Source organism: Drosophila biarmipes, chromosome 3L (genome assembly GCF_025231255.1).
Source record: "Drosophila biarmipes strain raj3 chromosome 3L, RU_DBia_V1.1, whole genome shotgun sequence".
Classification (NCBI taxonomy): Eukaryota; Metazoa; Arthropoda; class Insecta; order Diptera; family Drosophilidae; genus Drosophila; species Drosophila biarmipes.
Window position 1 is genome coordinate 8,646,038 of NC_066613.1, and position 17,070 is coordinate 8,663,107.

The window sequence follows — 17,070 nt, forward strand, 5'->3', positions numbered from 1 at the left end:
TTGTTTCAATTTATTGGACTCGGTTAAAATGAATTTGGGTGAATGCAGCACATGCTGCCGACAGACAGACAGACAAATGCAGCATAAATCATCTTCAGTTTCATCTGCAGCTACAAGTTGCAGCGAAGCGATTGCGTTTGCGTAAAGCGTACTTGCCACATGCTGCCAAATGTCGGAGAGGTTCTTTCCTCAGCCGATCCGCCCACACAAACATTCCCTTTCCGATACCACGAATCATACACAGAGAGAAATAAATAAACCAATTAGGCTTTGAGGTTGATCGCCAGTAAACACGAATCTGGAGAATTTATTTTTTTCATAAATATATCATTTGACAATCATTACTTTGATTTTATAATAATCACAAGTTAAATCTTTTAGAATAAAACGGAATTAAAAAAAACTTACAGATAGTTAAGTTACCAAATTAAGTTAGGAATATCTTACAGCTATCTATTACTTAATTATGTGATATCTATAAGATGTTGCTCAAGACATGCAACTCATAGTTCCAGTTCGCAAACGTATTTGTGCAGTGTATAATTCGATTCCCTCACCCATGCCCATCTCCATTTCTCCTCCCGAGTTGCAGTTGCAGTGGCTGTGCCGACACTGTGCCTTTGATTTATGGGCCAGCTTCCAATATAATTATGTTGTATCCGAATCGGTCGAGCGATGCACGGACTAGAGCAGATATTTCAGCTATTCTCGAGACCGAAAAGTCTCTGGGAAATTGTCGCTATCCACGCATCGAACTGGGGCACATTTCGGCTGCGGTCGCTTCCATTCCATTCCATTCGATTTCATTCCATTCTATTTTAATTAAAATTTAACTTGCCAAAAAGAAGCGGAGTCCCAGAACATGTAAATTGATTTATGGCCCCGGCCTCCGCGATGCACCAGCCCCATCGATGTGGATTTACCCGCCGAATCGGGTGCTAGAAATATGGAAAACGGGGCTAATCTTTTCGACATGTGATGGCTAGGCAAGCAAACCTTCGGGAATTTTTAGAATATCCAATAAGATCATCGATTTAATGAGGAAGAATTCAAAATTGGAAGGAAGCTAAAACGCATATCTGCAGTTTTCTTATTTACGAGCTGACAAACCACATACCCCTCTTTTTAATTCAATTTATTGGTCTCAAAACATTTAACAAAGTGACAATATTGTTTTATTGATGTCCTTATTTTGTTAAATAAATGTTTAAAATAAAAAAGTAAATCCTGCATCATAAATTAAACAACTTAGAGCATGATGAATATGCATGCCGAAAAAATGATTGATTTTTTCAAATATAGGAGACAGTGTGTATTCATTAGTTCTACAGAAGCGTATATGTATCTCGCAAATTTGATATATGAGTGTAAAAATTAAAACCGAAAATTGTTCGTTATCTCTTTGATGCATCTATCCCTGGCCCTCCAATCCGTCCGATTTCCAGAATGATTGAGCATGGAACGCAAGCATGTATCCGTGCGTACGTTTGTATCCGCAGCCGAGCAAATCAACACACCAACATAACCTCACATAAATAAATCTGTCAAGTGTTGCGCATAAATATCTCGGCAACATGTTGTTATGCTTTGTTGTTGCCTCAGGACGGTGCTTCTGCTGCTTTTCGCCTTGATTTTATTTTTCTGCTTCTGGGCTTGCTCTTGTTGTTGTTGTGGTTGCAATTGTTGTGCCGTTCTTGATGTTGCACTAAGAGAATTGCAAAGTTAAATGCATCTTAAATATAAAAGGTCTACCTTGTTGTTATAAAAACATATTTTAAGTATTTCCAATAGAAAATATTATATTTGGAAATACCTATCCAGAACTTACCTTATCTGAACATTATTACTTTTAAGTATAGTACAAAATTAGCATAAACTGTTAAAAATATATTGTATGTATGTGGGCATCATTAAAAATGTTAAATAGAAAGTGGGTAAAAAAACATACTGCCGTTAAAAATGTTTTATTTATTTATTTATTTAAAAATTGTAGACACTGTATCTCTAAATTGGTAATTTAAGATATTCAAATAAGTTATATATAATACCAATAAACAGTATTTTATATTGCAAACTAGATTTGTAAAATAATAGTAAAAATAGATTTAATAATAAAGCAACCATTTGAAACAATTAATATTTTTAAATTATTGTTCCTTGTAAAAAATTGTATAATTCTTTTGTTAAAATATATAAAACATTTTTTGTTTGTGTGTTTATTTTTTGGTGGTGCTGCTCTTAAGTTGTTACTGCAATATTCGTTGCTGCTGCTGCTCCTTCTGTTGCTGTTGCTTTAATTAAATGCTGCAATCAACTGCGTAGCGCGATATTTCCAATGAAAAATTACGAAAAAGTGGCAAAGGCACCGAAGACATCGACGCAACTTGCGCCCGCCAAGGGGTTAAGGGGCGGCGAAAGGGGTTAAAATATGGGGAAGGGGCAAACCATTTGGCCGCGGGCTGGCCTCGTGTTTGTGCATTGAGAAAATTGTGTCCGTTGCACATTTGTTGACTTTGCCACTTGCCTGCGAGTCCCCCCTCCTTCCCCTTCCCCCGCCCACTCTCGCTGCCCCAGCAGAAGCCTGGGTGAATTAAATTCATAATTAATGCGTTGCATGCACGCACACACACGGATATATATACGTATGGTGTATATATAGCCGCTACCGTTGCCTCTCTTTGTTGCCTGACACGTTTATTAAAACTGATTTTTTGAAATACCCTTATAAGGGGAGCAAGCAAATTAGTCCCAGGTTGAACTTTAAATAAAATTCAACATAAAAAAAAAGTTTATAAAAAATTGAATATATTCTAGAATATCTAATATATTTTGTTATCTACAGAAAATAATACCCCTCTCCTTATAAGCATTACTTATAAGAAAAACTTGTAGGCATTTAATTAAGGCAAAGCTGATTATCTTGCCTTGTAATTATAGTACAATGTAAAGTGTGTAATTATATAAAATACAAGGCTGGAGGCTGAAGAGATTATTCCTGTAGATATGTGTACAAAGTAAGCTAATAGATACGTACACTTGTAGAATTTTAATACATTCAAATGATATTATATTGAAAGTTAAACTCTAAGTAACATTGGTTTATGAAGCTTGAGATATTCATATTCTGTAATAACATAAAGTAATTATAAAAAATAATTATACATGTACAACGTAAGATAAAAGATATGTATATATTATATTTTTGGTTTATATCTTAGTTATAAAGCTTGAGATATTTTAAATGGAACATATAAATGTTTCATAAAATCACAAATACCAAAATAACTTAAATTGTATTTTCTACCTTTTTTCAACCTAAAAAGAGTAGAAACCCTTCGGTTACCCATCTCATGATTTGGGTACATTTTTTGTTTTAGGTTTTTGTTTGGCTTCATTCTGGGCATATTTGGCAGGCAATTTTTGCCCTTTTCTTGGGGCTTTGTGCGATTGTGTTCGGCTGCCTTGCTCCTTCACTTTTCGCATTTTTATAACGAATTTTGATTTTATGCCAAAAGCACGCAATTAGAATTTATTTCTTGTTCATTCTGCCGTTGTTGTTCGCATTTATCCATTATGCGTGTTTTGCCTTCTTGCATCGGCACGCAATTTTGTTCTTCAAACAAGAAAACAAAAAAAGAACCTTAATAAAATAACACGAAGAGGAAAACACAGAATGACTGAGCGTTTCCCCGCATGAGAAAAACAAAATAGACCCACTCACCCATTAGAAACAGCCGAGGAACTCGTAGGGGAAAGAAAACGATGGGGAGAATGTCACCGATTAGGTGTAATTTGTATTTAATGATTCATTAAAGCAATTTTAGTGTCAATCATTTTAATTTGAATGGCTTATCAGCAAGTGCCATCAGGTGACGAAATTAATCAAATTTCATATCAAATGTGTCAGCACAAAATTGTTTCCAAAAATTGGTTGTGTGAGTTCCGAAAAACTTTCATAAATACGAGGGTGCCTATACACTCGCCAAAAACGTTAATATTATGTTAAAGAATAAAAGAAAAATCATAAATATGTGAATTAATTTTTGGAGTATAAAAGAAAGTAATAAAATATTAATACAGACCATAAAAATCTGAAGACTCCATTTTTTATGATAATCAATAATTTAATTTACATTTTTTAATCGCCGCTTATAAGCGTATAATTGCAGATAATTAGGACAATTAAGAATGGACTGTATGCTCGGCCATATTCAAATAAATTTCTTTGAAAATCCACCGACAGAGTCGTCATAAACACGCCTGAATTCGAGATTGCATAAGCCTCTTGATTTATTCATAGATATTCTGCTTTTCTTTCTCAGTCCGGTAGCCAACTTTATTAATTGCCTCCGCTGCTTTTTCAGGTTTGCGCTCCAGTTTTTTATTTCTCCGCCCCGGGCTTTTAGTTTTAAACTCGCCGAGGAAAAGGTGTACGGTACGCAATTATTTATTTGCATAAGGAAAAACCTCCAAACGGTAAAATGGCACGTAAAAATGTATTTAATTATAATTATTGCGCTTCTATTTGCCCGACCCGATTCTCCATTCTGGCTACTGTTCTACGGCTGCTTATATTGTGTTTTTATTGCCGGTCGTTCGGGAAAATTATAGTAAATATAAATAATAAAACACGGGGCCAGGGGCGAATGATAAAGTGCATTAAAATGCACGCAAAGGGGTGCGAGGCCGTGGGAGGGCATGAGGCGGCGTCCTGCCACGCCCCCGAAAACCGCAATTAAATTGCATGGCACGCAACAGGACGCACGACCCGATAAATTGTTTTATTTTTTCTTTTTGCCAGTCTTTTCTATGGCCAAATGCGATCCTGGCGGCGGTGGACACCGGACTGCAGCCGCTTATTATCGCAGCTAAATTATTCAGCAGCCTGACAGGAGGTGGGGAGGACCGGTGGACAGGAGGACAGGAGGACAGGAGGAGCTCCAGGTTGGGGCTTCTGCAAACGGCTCACCGGGCGGAGGAGCTCCATAAATTTCGCCTGCACTCCGGAACCTTCTGGATGGAAGGTGGCCAAGTGGTCTAATGACTGCCGCTGGAGACGCGCCTAATGAAATCCCATAAGGCGTCAGGCAGCCGCAATTAGTGGCCGCCAATCTGGGTTGATTTTTTGTTTCCACCTCTTGAGGTAAGACAGTGCAGGATGGAGATTTAAGATTTCTTAGTTGCATTATTAACTTGGAATCAGGGAACTTATTAAGCACAATACAAGACTAACTTATTTCTTATAAATACCCTTAGATTATAGCTTAATTTATTTGATCCACCTTAAGGAATATAAACTAGCTATGAGTAGAGAATAAAGTTGTTTAACTAATAGCTTTGTCTTATAACTTACTTGTTCTTAGCAATTTAATTAATATATGTTGTTCCCTCTTATTTTATTAAATGAATGAATGTGTAGCAACTACACCTAGCAACTGTCCCTGTCAACTGCCCCAATAAAATTATGGAGATTCTCTAATCAAGCCTTTTGAAAATTACCGCTCGTCTCCAGAAGTGATCGAATTCAGATGCACGACAATGATCCATTAATAGATAGAGCCCTGCAATTTCGAGCTCTACAACTGCGATCGCGGCATCGCATCGCATAAAGTTGTACCATTGAAGTTCACGTTTTATGGCCCATTTTAGAACAGCGAATAGATACAAGAGAGACTGATCTTCATGGGGAGATACACAAAGTAGTTTACCCATTTAATAGGTCAGCTCTTGGCGGTGGAGAAAGGCAAGTCGGCTAGCAAATGTGCCCCCATCGCCATTGTCCCGCATGCATAAGTGTGGGTACTATATGTTCTTTTTTTATTCATCTGCGAGTGTGTGCACGTACAGCAGCGGTCAAGAAAATGGCGCAACTTGATCATACATATTAACAATTGCAAAATTTTGGTTAAAATATCGGAGGAAAGGTAGAAAAATAAGCAAGCAAGATTATGAAATACAAATTTATTAAAAAATTATGATTATTTTTTAAATTATAGGTAACGCTTGAATTTATTTCTTTTCATTTCCAAAAATAATTTAATAAAAATAAAATTTTTCTTTTGCTAAAATAAAAGTAATGCCAAAAAGAGAAGTTACTATTGAAACTCACTAGATTAAACTTTCCTAACTTAGAGTCTTATAGGTAAACATAAAATGTATTCTATTACTTAAGATTTGAATATCTGACAAACAAGACATACCAAGAAATTATAGTTTGGGTGCTATTCTTGTGACTGCAACTGTGCCCCGTAGACTGCATTTATATACCCGAGGAGTATACCTGAAGAGCGGAGATCTCTGGCCCGACACCCGCTGAGTCAACACGTATCCGCTGGAACAGTAGCCGGCGCAGATGGGGAGCGTAGGCCAGAGCTGTGCTGTATCTGAAGCTGGGTTCCAGGCTCAGGTCCGTCCGATCTGTCCCCAGTTTCAGTCCCCCATCCACGGATACCCATACCCGTACCCATACCCCAACCCATACCCATTTCCAAACCCCAGTCCCCAGTCCCCAGCACCATTCAGTGCATGTCATGTCTCGTATCTTTTGTGCTAATCGTAAATAACTGTCGAAATTTTTTGCTACTGTATGTGATTTGCACATGGCATGAGGATGAAAAGGAGTTGCGAACTCACTCCACTCCTCGCCTTCAGCCCATCCTCCCCGCGTCCCACGGTGCGGATGGATTCGCTTCTTGGATGCTGCGCCTTAAATGCGATCCTCTGCTGTTTCTGCTGGAGTTGCTGTTGTTATCTCTGACGTTGGCAATCGGTGCCATTGGACTGTGGACGATTTTCAGGGTTTTGCTCTCATAAATAATTCAGCAAGAAGTATCTTTTCCAGGGACTATTATACTATTATTATGCGCAGAGCTCTCTATGGGATTAAATCTATTTGATTTTTGCGGAGTACACAAAAAAGATGAAGTAGAACGCTGAAAAATATTGATAAATATTTCTTTATGTGTATTTTGATACATGAATCTATTTCTTAAATGTTTTAAAAATTTTGGATAATTTCAGATGTATATTTGCGCAGGAGAAAGATGGATAAGAATAATTCTGGAACGGAGAAAATTAAATGAAATTAAAAAACCTGTAAATTAAAGAAATAATTGAGATTTTAAGTAACAACAATTTTTTTATTCATATGGTTTTATTTAATATATTTTTTAATGTTTAAAAAATGTAAAAAGGTTCGAAACGGTAAAGCAAACAAATAAGTAGTTGATTTATTTTTTCTACTCCAGAAACCAACTGTTTTTCCTTCTTTCAGTAGCCATTGTTATAGTGGGGTTAAGTTCTATCACCCACACATCAAGTGAGCCTAATCCGCTACATGCATGTTTGTTTTTGACAGCGCTCTTCCCCGACTTAATCCACTGTGATTCACCGAGGATGGGGAAACGAACCGAAGACTGGTTGGATGGCTGGCTGTTAAGGCCTCTTTATATGCGCACCTTAAAAAACAACAAGATGCTTAATGCTGTTTCCAGATTTTTTTTGTTGCTGATCTTTTTTTGCATTGCCCCGTGAACGGGGCACACTTATTGCCACGCAGTCGGAGATACAACACACACAGTCACCCAGAGATACGGATACAGATGCAGGGGGCATAGGCTCGAAACCGGAGTTTGAGCTGCGATTGGGGTTGGAGTTTTAGCATGAGCTCCAACTCTGCACTGAGACAAAAACTTAGTGAAATTATATAGCCAAAACCATTATACATATACATTTCTGAGTTAATTTTCAAATATTAATATTCCCGTGCCATGAAAAATTATCTAAAAGCATACTATTTTTTTAATTCTTAAAATAAGTATCTAATTTAATGTTTTAGGCAATGTCAATATTTAATTAATTTTTATTGTGATAAAAAAGATTTGCTATACAAATATTTATCCCGCAAATCTTATGAAAGCAAGGGAAGAAATTGTTGTGTTCTTCATAAATAGGAGAGAAGGCAGTATCTTTTAAAAATATCTAGCAATTCTGGAGAATCGATACACTCAAACAACTTTCAATCGAAGACCCAATGTTTTTCTCTGTTTAAGTTGGATTTGCTTTGATTTTTTCCACTGCACAGCCAGAGCCACGAAGCGAACTGAGTAAAAACATGTTTGGATTTAATTCTTTTTATTTATTTTCACCGTCGACGTTTTTGTTTTTTTCCGCACCATGTTGCTTTCTTTCGTTGCTTTTTGGACATGTATCCGAAAGATACTTTTTGTTGTTGCCTGTGTGTGCCACGATGATGACGCTGACAAAGGTCTGCCCGCCCCACAGCCCCCGTGGCCGTACGCGATTTTAATGAAGCACTTAAAAAGCATAAATGAAAATAAAAACACAACAAAGGCAGCAGACAGCAGATAGCCCCAGCTCCATGGTCCGTGGTCCCTGCCGATCCGCAGAACGACAATTGATGTGGAGCCTGTGCCTGTGCCTGTGCCTGTGCCTCTGCCTGGGTCTGGACCTCAATCTGGAACCTGGAACCTGGAACCTGGAGCCCGGGACCTAGCAGCCTCTCTATCTGCCTGCAGTTGATGTGCGGCCGACCCGGGCTGAATCCATCCCCAGATACATTACTTTTTACTGTCGAAGTCCGTCCACAGGCATTGGCAGTGCACAGAATTATGGACACAGTGGAGCTTGCTAAGAAGTCAGGAAAAAATCAAATGAAAAAGATGCCTACTTGATAAGATAAATGATATTGTACAAATTTGGGCACGATTTAATAACCATAAGAAAGAAAAGGTTGTGTTTCTTGAAAATTAAGGGATATTAACGTAGTTTAAAAAACGTATTTTTAGGGGTAAGTAATGCCATTTTTTGTTTAATGATTTTTCTTTTACTTGATTTCCGCACAAGCCCGTCCTCACTGTACTCGCAAGCACTTCTTCCCTGACTGCCCGACTGCGACTCAAATTAATTCTAATCTAGCAAATTACGGTGGACCATTTATGCTGCCATAAAAATTAAAGACGCCGCCCCTCTCCCTCCGTTCTCGGCCGATAAGAAAGTGCGTGTGCGTTCATTATGCGGCCCTGAGTGGGGGAAGTTCATAGTTACGCATCTCAGAGATACATTTACGGACCCAGGGCCACGGATATCTCGCAACAGTAGCCAATAAAACGGGGGACATTAAAAACATTAACAGCCGCATTACAGATGCACGGGGATGTGGCACATTGGAGTGCCCATCTCGGATTGATAGAGTCGCCATTGACAATTGCCATTGTCGTTGAATAATTAAGCGGGGGCACGGATAAGTGGCTCATCCCCCATCCAGCCCTCCGACCCCAATTCCCTGCTAAATTATGCTGGCAAACAGGGCCCATTTGGTACAGTCACATCATATCCTGGGCAATTGGCACTAATCGAATTGATTCTTAGGGGCTTTCATCTTCGACTTCGTTCTATGGCCATCGTCATATAATTCTGCGTACTGTGTGTGCGCTTTGAGCCATTCTGCTTTTTTATGGCACCATCTTAATCGCTATGTGGGTCTTTTTTGTGGCATAGCAGAGGCATCTAATTGGTGTCTTAAAACGAATTGTGTACAAACATCGGGTACTTAAATTAATATTAATGTCTATCCCATAAAAAGAGGGAATTAATGTTCTTTTGCTTTTGCTTAGCATAGTATTTTGATTTAGGCTCCATAGCAAAGTTTTATTTTCCTTATGATTTATGCGGAAAGTATACTTCTATCATAACTTTATACCCCCCGGATTTTTGCTCTTATCTTTTCGTTGTTAATACTTATACGAATCCCTATATTAACGTATTTTATCCATATTATCCGTTTTCCAGTTCCTTGAATTACTTTAATTTTTAGTTCGAATTTAAATTATTTTTTTATTATAATTCCCATCTTCTCTGCCTATACTATCCCTTCTTTAGTTCCCAAAATCGTTTCCACATAAACAAACACACAAGCAGTGCGATAGGTCAGTAACTCTTTGCCAACTTTGAGGCAGTGATCCTATAAAGTGTTGCGAGCACCGAATTCAAACTTTCTCCCCGCTCTTTATTTGTCAATTTTGAAATCGCTGCAATGGGCACTCTCGGTTTATTTTAAGTTACACAAATCCGCTCCCGAGCACAAACAACCCGAACACCCCACTATGTAAATAGTTGACCACCTCTGATTTATGCCGAATCTTGTTTGTTTTGCAGTCTCGTTCTCGCGCGCTGAACGTGGATGTCTGCCAGGGGGTGGTGGTGGGGCTGACGCGGTAGGTGGTGTGGCAAGGCGTGGGGTGGCTGCTGGTGGGGGTGGTGCGGCATCGGGGTCTGGGGCACTGAGTAAATGAACGCTGCGCCTACGAGCGCTACCAACACCAGTGCGCTCGCTGTGCGTGTGTGGGCGGCTGTGCGAGTGTGCGTGCTGCAGTTGTGTGCAGTTGTAGTTGCGGGTTCACTGCACGTACGCTCGCACAAACACACGCACAGCGCCCAAAACGGCCAGCGACGAACCGACCGAGCGACCGGGAGACCGAACGACCCACCCACCAGTGATGGCGCCCCTGCACCCAGCCAACTAAATCTGGTGGAAAAATGGCTAAAACCGTAATTCGATGTACTGAACGGCTGACTATTTTTCATAGCATACTTTGTGGCCTATTACTAAGTGATTTGGAAAGGGCACAGAGTTTTGTGAAACCGAAAATAAGGAGTTCAATATTGTAACTTCAAAGCGAATGCATTAAAAATAGATTTACAATAATTTCCATTTATTTTCTGTTTACCTTCACAAACTGTTTCATTATCCGTGGAATTTGAGAATATATTTCTATAGAGCTTACATTAAAAAACTATACTTTTTTATATAATAAATTGTATATATAAAAATTGTTAAACAGTTTTCTTAGGTGGATAAAGCAGATACCTAATCATCCAAACGCCCTAAAATTTATTGCCTACTTCACCGCGTAATATTACAAAGCATAAGTCCTTAGATTTTTGAAATCCTTTTGAACATAAGAATATTTTGAAAACAAATGTTATGCAACTTGTAAGACTATTTAATATTAATTTACATACTTAGGGGATGAAGCATACAACTTCTCATAAATGTTTTTAAAGTACGCAAGTACTATTAACATAAAATTGTTTATGGAATAAAAATATTTCGCAGTTGTTACAAAATTAAAAAAAAAAACTTCTGGAAAGTTGATTAAGAAATTTTCAATTACTTTCAGATAGAACCAGATTGTACTTGAACATTTGGTGGCAGGGATCATTCCCGCTGCAGCTCCAAAATCCTAGCCAGATGCGGCCTTACTGCCGAATGGACACTACTGAGCCACCTCCGCTGCGTCCCACTGTCCGTCGGCTGCCTCGTCACTTTGTTGCGTGCTCGTGCTGCAGTTGTTGCTCGCCCTGGTTGTAGTTGTTGCAGTCGTCGTTGTTGCCTTGCTGCTGGGTCTCCGGTTTAGACAGCCGGGCTTCGGACTCCGGGTCTCCTCCTGCCTCCCTCTCTCTCTCGCCCGCTCCGCCGCCCCTTGGGCACCGTCACCACCTCTCGACTTCGGTCATCGTGGATTTCTCTGCTCTCCTGCATTCTGCTCTGCACTCTTCGCTGCTCTTTTGTTTCGCTTTTCGCTGCTTCTAATGGTCGCCCCCACTGCCCCTCCCCAACCCCTTCGGTGGCTCCAAGTTAGAGCGAGAGAAAGAGAGGGAGAGAGAGGCCCCAACGAGTGAGAGGTAGCTTGTTTATCGTTGCCTTTCTTTTGGACTGCCAGCCCGCTGCCTTTTGCCTCCTCCTCCTCATGCTTCTTCTTCTCCTTGTGTGCTTTTCTTCTCTGTTGTTTTTCGGTTTTTGCAGCTCTGAGCTTCGCTGCTGCTGCTGCGACGTGTTGTTGCTTTTTGCCTGTCTCCTCTTTGTTCTTGTTGCTTTTGTCTGCTTTGCTTTTTCGCCCGGCCATCTTACACACTCATCCACTCACCCATACACACCTACAAGCGGAGACTTTTGTATGTAAAACTGACGTCGTCGCTGCCGCCTCTTCTTGTTGTTGTCTTCTTTCTTTTTTCAGCTTTATTTTTTGCACATTCGCCCTGTTCTCTCTTCTCGCCTGCATTTTGTGTATCTCATCTCGTGTACGCTTTCGCTGCCTTTCCAATCTCTTCGGCATCGGGGCAACAACAACGCCAGCGAAAAGCTGTCGTCGCCGTCGCCGTCGCCGTCATCGTTTTCTCTATTTTCCTCAATCGCTGTGCCTTTTCATTTTCAATTCGCATATTTTTGCAAACTCTACTTTCAGTTATTCGCCGATAATTGATGTCAAAGGACGCAGTTGTGCTCCGCCGGCGTTGTTTCTCGTGGCCATTGGAAGCACCGTTGCCCCGGTATCGTTCAGTGCCAGTGTGACCAGCTCTCCGGTGTGACCATGCCCAAGGAGGATCCGTTCGTGAATCGCGCCCAGCTCCTGAAGGCGATCAAGAAGTACCCGGAGATCTGGGACTCCAACAACAAGCTGCACATGTGCCGCAGCGTCACCTCGCCCATGTGGACGGAGATCGCCGAGCAGTTCGGCGGCCATGTGCCGACAGGTGAGTGTAGCAAGGAGCCAGCCCGTAGGACCCTCCCCCCTGCTAAAACCCCCTTACACTCTACACCACTGCACCAGTCGCCCACTCGCAACCGGTGGCGACTTGTAGTTGTTGCTGACTTTCGCGCTCTCCTTTCGCGTTCTCTTTTAGTGCGCGGCCAGGGGCGCAGTCGGGAGCTTTTCGAAAGGGGGTCAACTTACAACTGCACACTTTGACTTTAAAGATTTTGACTTATTCCTTAAAGAATTACATTTTTTCTTAGTTACTTTAATCTAACTGCATATGCTTTGACCGTGTATAACCACCACTGCAGTTAAATCTTTTTTGATTATTTTTTGCAGTTTTATTCATTTTGTTCAATAATCTTCCTAAAAAAATCGACTGCTTTCCAAAATTTTCTTGAACCTTAGGGCATATTTTATCCCTACGTACGTCACTAGGCTTGGTCTTAAAATGGCCAAAGGGCATTTTGGTTAGGAATGGAAGGTCTCCGTCCGTTTAGTATAACTAAAGAGTCTACACCACTATAGAATGCAAATTGGAGCACTCGTAACAGAAATAATGGACGGGTGTAATGTGCTCTGATAAAGGCAATTGGGTGGCTCAAAACAAGCTTAATTAGCTCTACTACACCAGTAGTCCTTGTAATACTTATATATTCCCTGCCATTGAAAAAAAATTGGAAAAGAAAAAAATGTTTTTAAATTTATACAAGCCAATAATTTGTTTACTCCTTAAGGATATTTGTTTGCTTATACCTTACTTTTAATTTACCTTGCTGATAACCAGTTAAGCTGCAATCGATCTGGAGCCAGATGAAGTACCACTACCACAACTTGGTCCACCGCCAGATCCTGCACAAGGATCGCTTCAACACCAAGTGGGAGCACTTCGAGCCGATGTCCTTTATGTACAACATAACGGTGGCCAAGATAGTGGGCGCCCAGTCAAGTGGCGGAGGTGGCGTTGCCTCCTCAGAAGTCCCACCCACTGCCTCTGAACCGCCACCCGTGGGGGAGGAACCTGCTGGGCCAGTGCCGCCACCCCCCTTACCCACCGCCTCCCATGGACGTGGACGTCCCAGCGGCAGCTTCAGCTGGTTGCAGACCGCCACCGCTCCCACCGCCCCCCAGCTGCCGCATCTCATTGCTCAGCCGCCCCATGGCCAGGGCCACGGAATGACCTATACCGCTTTCACGGGGCTGGTGCCGCCCCCAGCTGCCGTGGTATCGGAGGCGGTGGCCACGCCCCCGCGGAAGTTGGGCCGCCCCAGTTCGTTGCACAACAGTATGCGGGGACGTATCATCGATGCCATCAAGGCGCGTCCGTCACTTTGGGCGGGACGCCAGCGGAGCGAAAAGGGACAGGGTCAGAGCAGAACTTCGGCCGTTTGGAAGGAGGCGGCCATCGAGATGGGGCTCACCCCGAGTAAGTAAATAATAATAAATAAAATAATACAAATAATTACCAATATTTAAAAATGTATTCAAAATGATAGTAATGAATTTAAAAGAGATAAGCTTTTTTTGCCTAAGCCAACCCTTTGTTTTCCTTTATAATATCCGTATTTTACGATTGGAGGATATTATAATTGTTAAAATTAGTCATTTTTAAGCATACAAAGCCAGAACTGGTTCCTCTTAAAAAAGGGAATCCCCAATGTCATTTCAAGTGCTTACCCAACCCTTCCAATCTCTTTGATCCCTTTCAGCTCTTATGCAGACGCGGTGGTCGATCATCAAGCAGCGCTATGTGGACGAGCTGCAGAAGGAGCGCCACGCCCAGTACTCCCACCAGGGCTTCCGCTCCTCGTGGGAGCACTTCGACCGGATGACCTTCATGCGCGACATCCTGCTAAAGAAGGTCGACGAGCGGGAGCAGACCCGCGAGCAGATCCAGGAGATCGTCAGTGAGCAGCAGCACCACCAGCAGCCGCAGCACCACCCGTCGCAGCTCTTGCAGCACTACCGTCCACCGCCGCCGCCAGCAGGATTGGTGGAGCACGCCCAGGACATGCCCATCGGCTTGGTGCAGCACCACCAGCAGGAGGGACACCACCCGCCGCTGGCCATGCACCACCCCCACCACCCACAGGCCATCCGGCGGCGGGTCAAGCACGAATCCGATCTCGAGTGGGATCCCTTTGAGATGATCCTTCACGTCCATGGCGCTGGCGAGCCGGCAGCCAACTGAAGACTGAGAAAATAGGGACTGTGAAGCTGCAGGCACAACTGGGAAAAGCCTAAGAAAGCGAGAGCTCCGCATAGATTGTTTCTTCACTTATAAATTCAAAATTTGTAGGTCAACATTTTCAATCCAATTGAAGAACATTTTTAATTGCTTATTCAATTTCGTTTATTTTACGATTTATACTGCCTTCTTTTGTTAATATTGAGTTCGTTCAATTTAGGCTTCTTCTCAGGTGCTATTCAAAGGGACCTTTAGGTCCTTAAAATAATCGTCAGATGTAAAATCATTTGCTACCGTATGCCCATACCTATGGTAAACCTTTTTGTAATTCCATTTTCTACTATCATGCAATTGAATAAAACATCACTTAGCTATATTAAACTCAAGATGTTTGTGGCAGGGGGTAACCATACTAAAAATCGGCAGATCTAAATTGTTGATCTTTTTAAAATAATATTTTAGATGGACCTATCGGCATTTCAAACTTGTTCATCTCCCTTGATATCTCACTTTTAAATTCTAAACACATTTTAAAAATACACTTTAGGATATTTTACCCATTTTAAGGGGGCTGTCTCCTTGAGTTGCCCTAAAATTAAGGACCCTTGCTTACAGTAATTGATACCTTTCTGGTTTTATTGCCGGGAACACATTTCACCAATATCAATTCCCACGAAAATGCGATTGATATATCTGAAAGGAAAGAGATTTATTCCACGTGAAGTGCTTCGCACTCAATCAATTCCGATAATCGTGATGCGATGCGACGGATTGGATATTCGAGAACGCCCCGAGAGCGAAAACTAAATTATGCTAATTCGCGCAGTGTGTGCAACATTTGTCGATTGCCAAAATGGCAAACATGTTCCACACACACAAGCACTCACTCTTCCCCCTGGAAAGCCCAGCCTCATCCCCGTCCCTGCCACATTTTGTGGATCTGTGTAAATTCTGGCTGAGGGCCAAGGGCGGAACACGCGTAATTCCAATCACGTGCCAGCCCAGAAAGAAAAGTTCTCAAACTGTAAAACGTTTATCAAAATGTAACACCACCCCACGACCACCCACCAAAGGCCACCCACATAATTGGCCAAAAGGATACAGCCCCCACCCAATTTTTTTCAAAACCCCAACCCCGCAGACTCCGACAATGTCTTCAATAATAAATGCATTTCACTGTCGAATTTGCCGCATTCTGCACAACACACGTGCCTTAAATAATTCACGTCGCATTTAGCGGCGTTTTTGCCAAGCCTCTAATGGGCCCAGCGATTTGTAGGGGGCGTGGCGGGGCGGTGCTGCAGGGGGCGTGGCACGCCGCCAGGTAAAGTGGAAAGTAGTTGGCTACGTTTTACGTTCTAGTTCGAGGCGAAAATTTGCCTAAAAACTCAAGTAGTTTGTTCAAACTTTTATGCTCCGTGCATTTATCAACGCCAGCCCGGTGGGAAAGGGGGCTGTGCGGGCGAAAGGGGGTGGAAAACCGGGGGAAACCCCATCCAGGAGTCCATGAAGCGCAGCAGCCCGGAGCAACAGCGCTGCCGTGTAAAAGTTTCCACACGGCCGTGGGTGGGTTAGATGATGGAGCGTTATTTAAATGGTTTTCGGATGCGTACGTGCGAAAATGTTAGTAATAAGCCAGGTGCCAGAAACCAGGCGCCATTACTGCGCCATTCCCGGCTGGGAAAATGCCAGCGATTTGTTGGCTCCCCCGGATTTGGGGAACGTTCTCGGCAGGAATGTCAACTTTGGAAAATCGTTCCTCCAAGAAATCAGTCGTATGCAAATAGTCCGTGTTCTCTAAACTAGGCCAATTCCCAGGATATAAGCCAAACTCTTTGTACAAAGGGATCTTTTCTCTTTCATATTTCGTCCATTCATCGTTGTTTTAATAATGCATTGGTTGCTAATTTCTAAACATTATAAATTTTAAACCATTGAGGGGTCTATGAAGCTGCAAAAATATTTTTCCCATGAAATTAAGTATTTATATCAAAAGTTACGTATCGCTTTTTGTGTTCTCGGAACTGCTTAATGCTTTTTATGTTATGGAAAACGACCCAATGGGGACTTTTTAAACAATTTAATATTCCCCTGGAGTTCAGATTGGAATTTTTAACTTAACTAGTGGCATTTCTATGTACAACTAAAATATTAAGAAAATGCATTTGCATTGAAAAAAACATAATAATATATTATTGGGTTTCGAACTTCTCCCACTGGTACTAATATTTTCGCACGGGGTCGGTGTAATGGCTTTCGAGTGGAACGTGAGCCGGGAAAACTTCGCTGCCTAAATGCTCGGTAGGTGATTTCTTTCCGCAGGAA

General features: G+C 41.7%; 1 protein-coding gene across 1 annotated transcript; it reads left to right on the plus strand.

The window, feature by feature from the left end:
- Positions 1–12,153: 12,153 nt before the first annotated feature.
- Positions 12,154–15,126, plus strand: LOC108028753 (uncharacterized). Its single transcript, XM_017100724.3, has 3 exons — positions 12,154–12,555; positions 13,345–13,983; positions 14,267–15,126. The coding sequence occupies exons 1-3, from the start codon at positions 12,393–12,395 to the stop codon at positions 14,746–14,748; spliced, it is 1,284 nt and encodes a 427-aa protein (XP_016956213.3). The 5' UTR covers positions 12,154–12,392; the 3' UTR covers positions 14,749–15,126.
- The last annotated feature ends 1,944 nt before the right edge of the window (positions 15,127–17,070 follow it).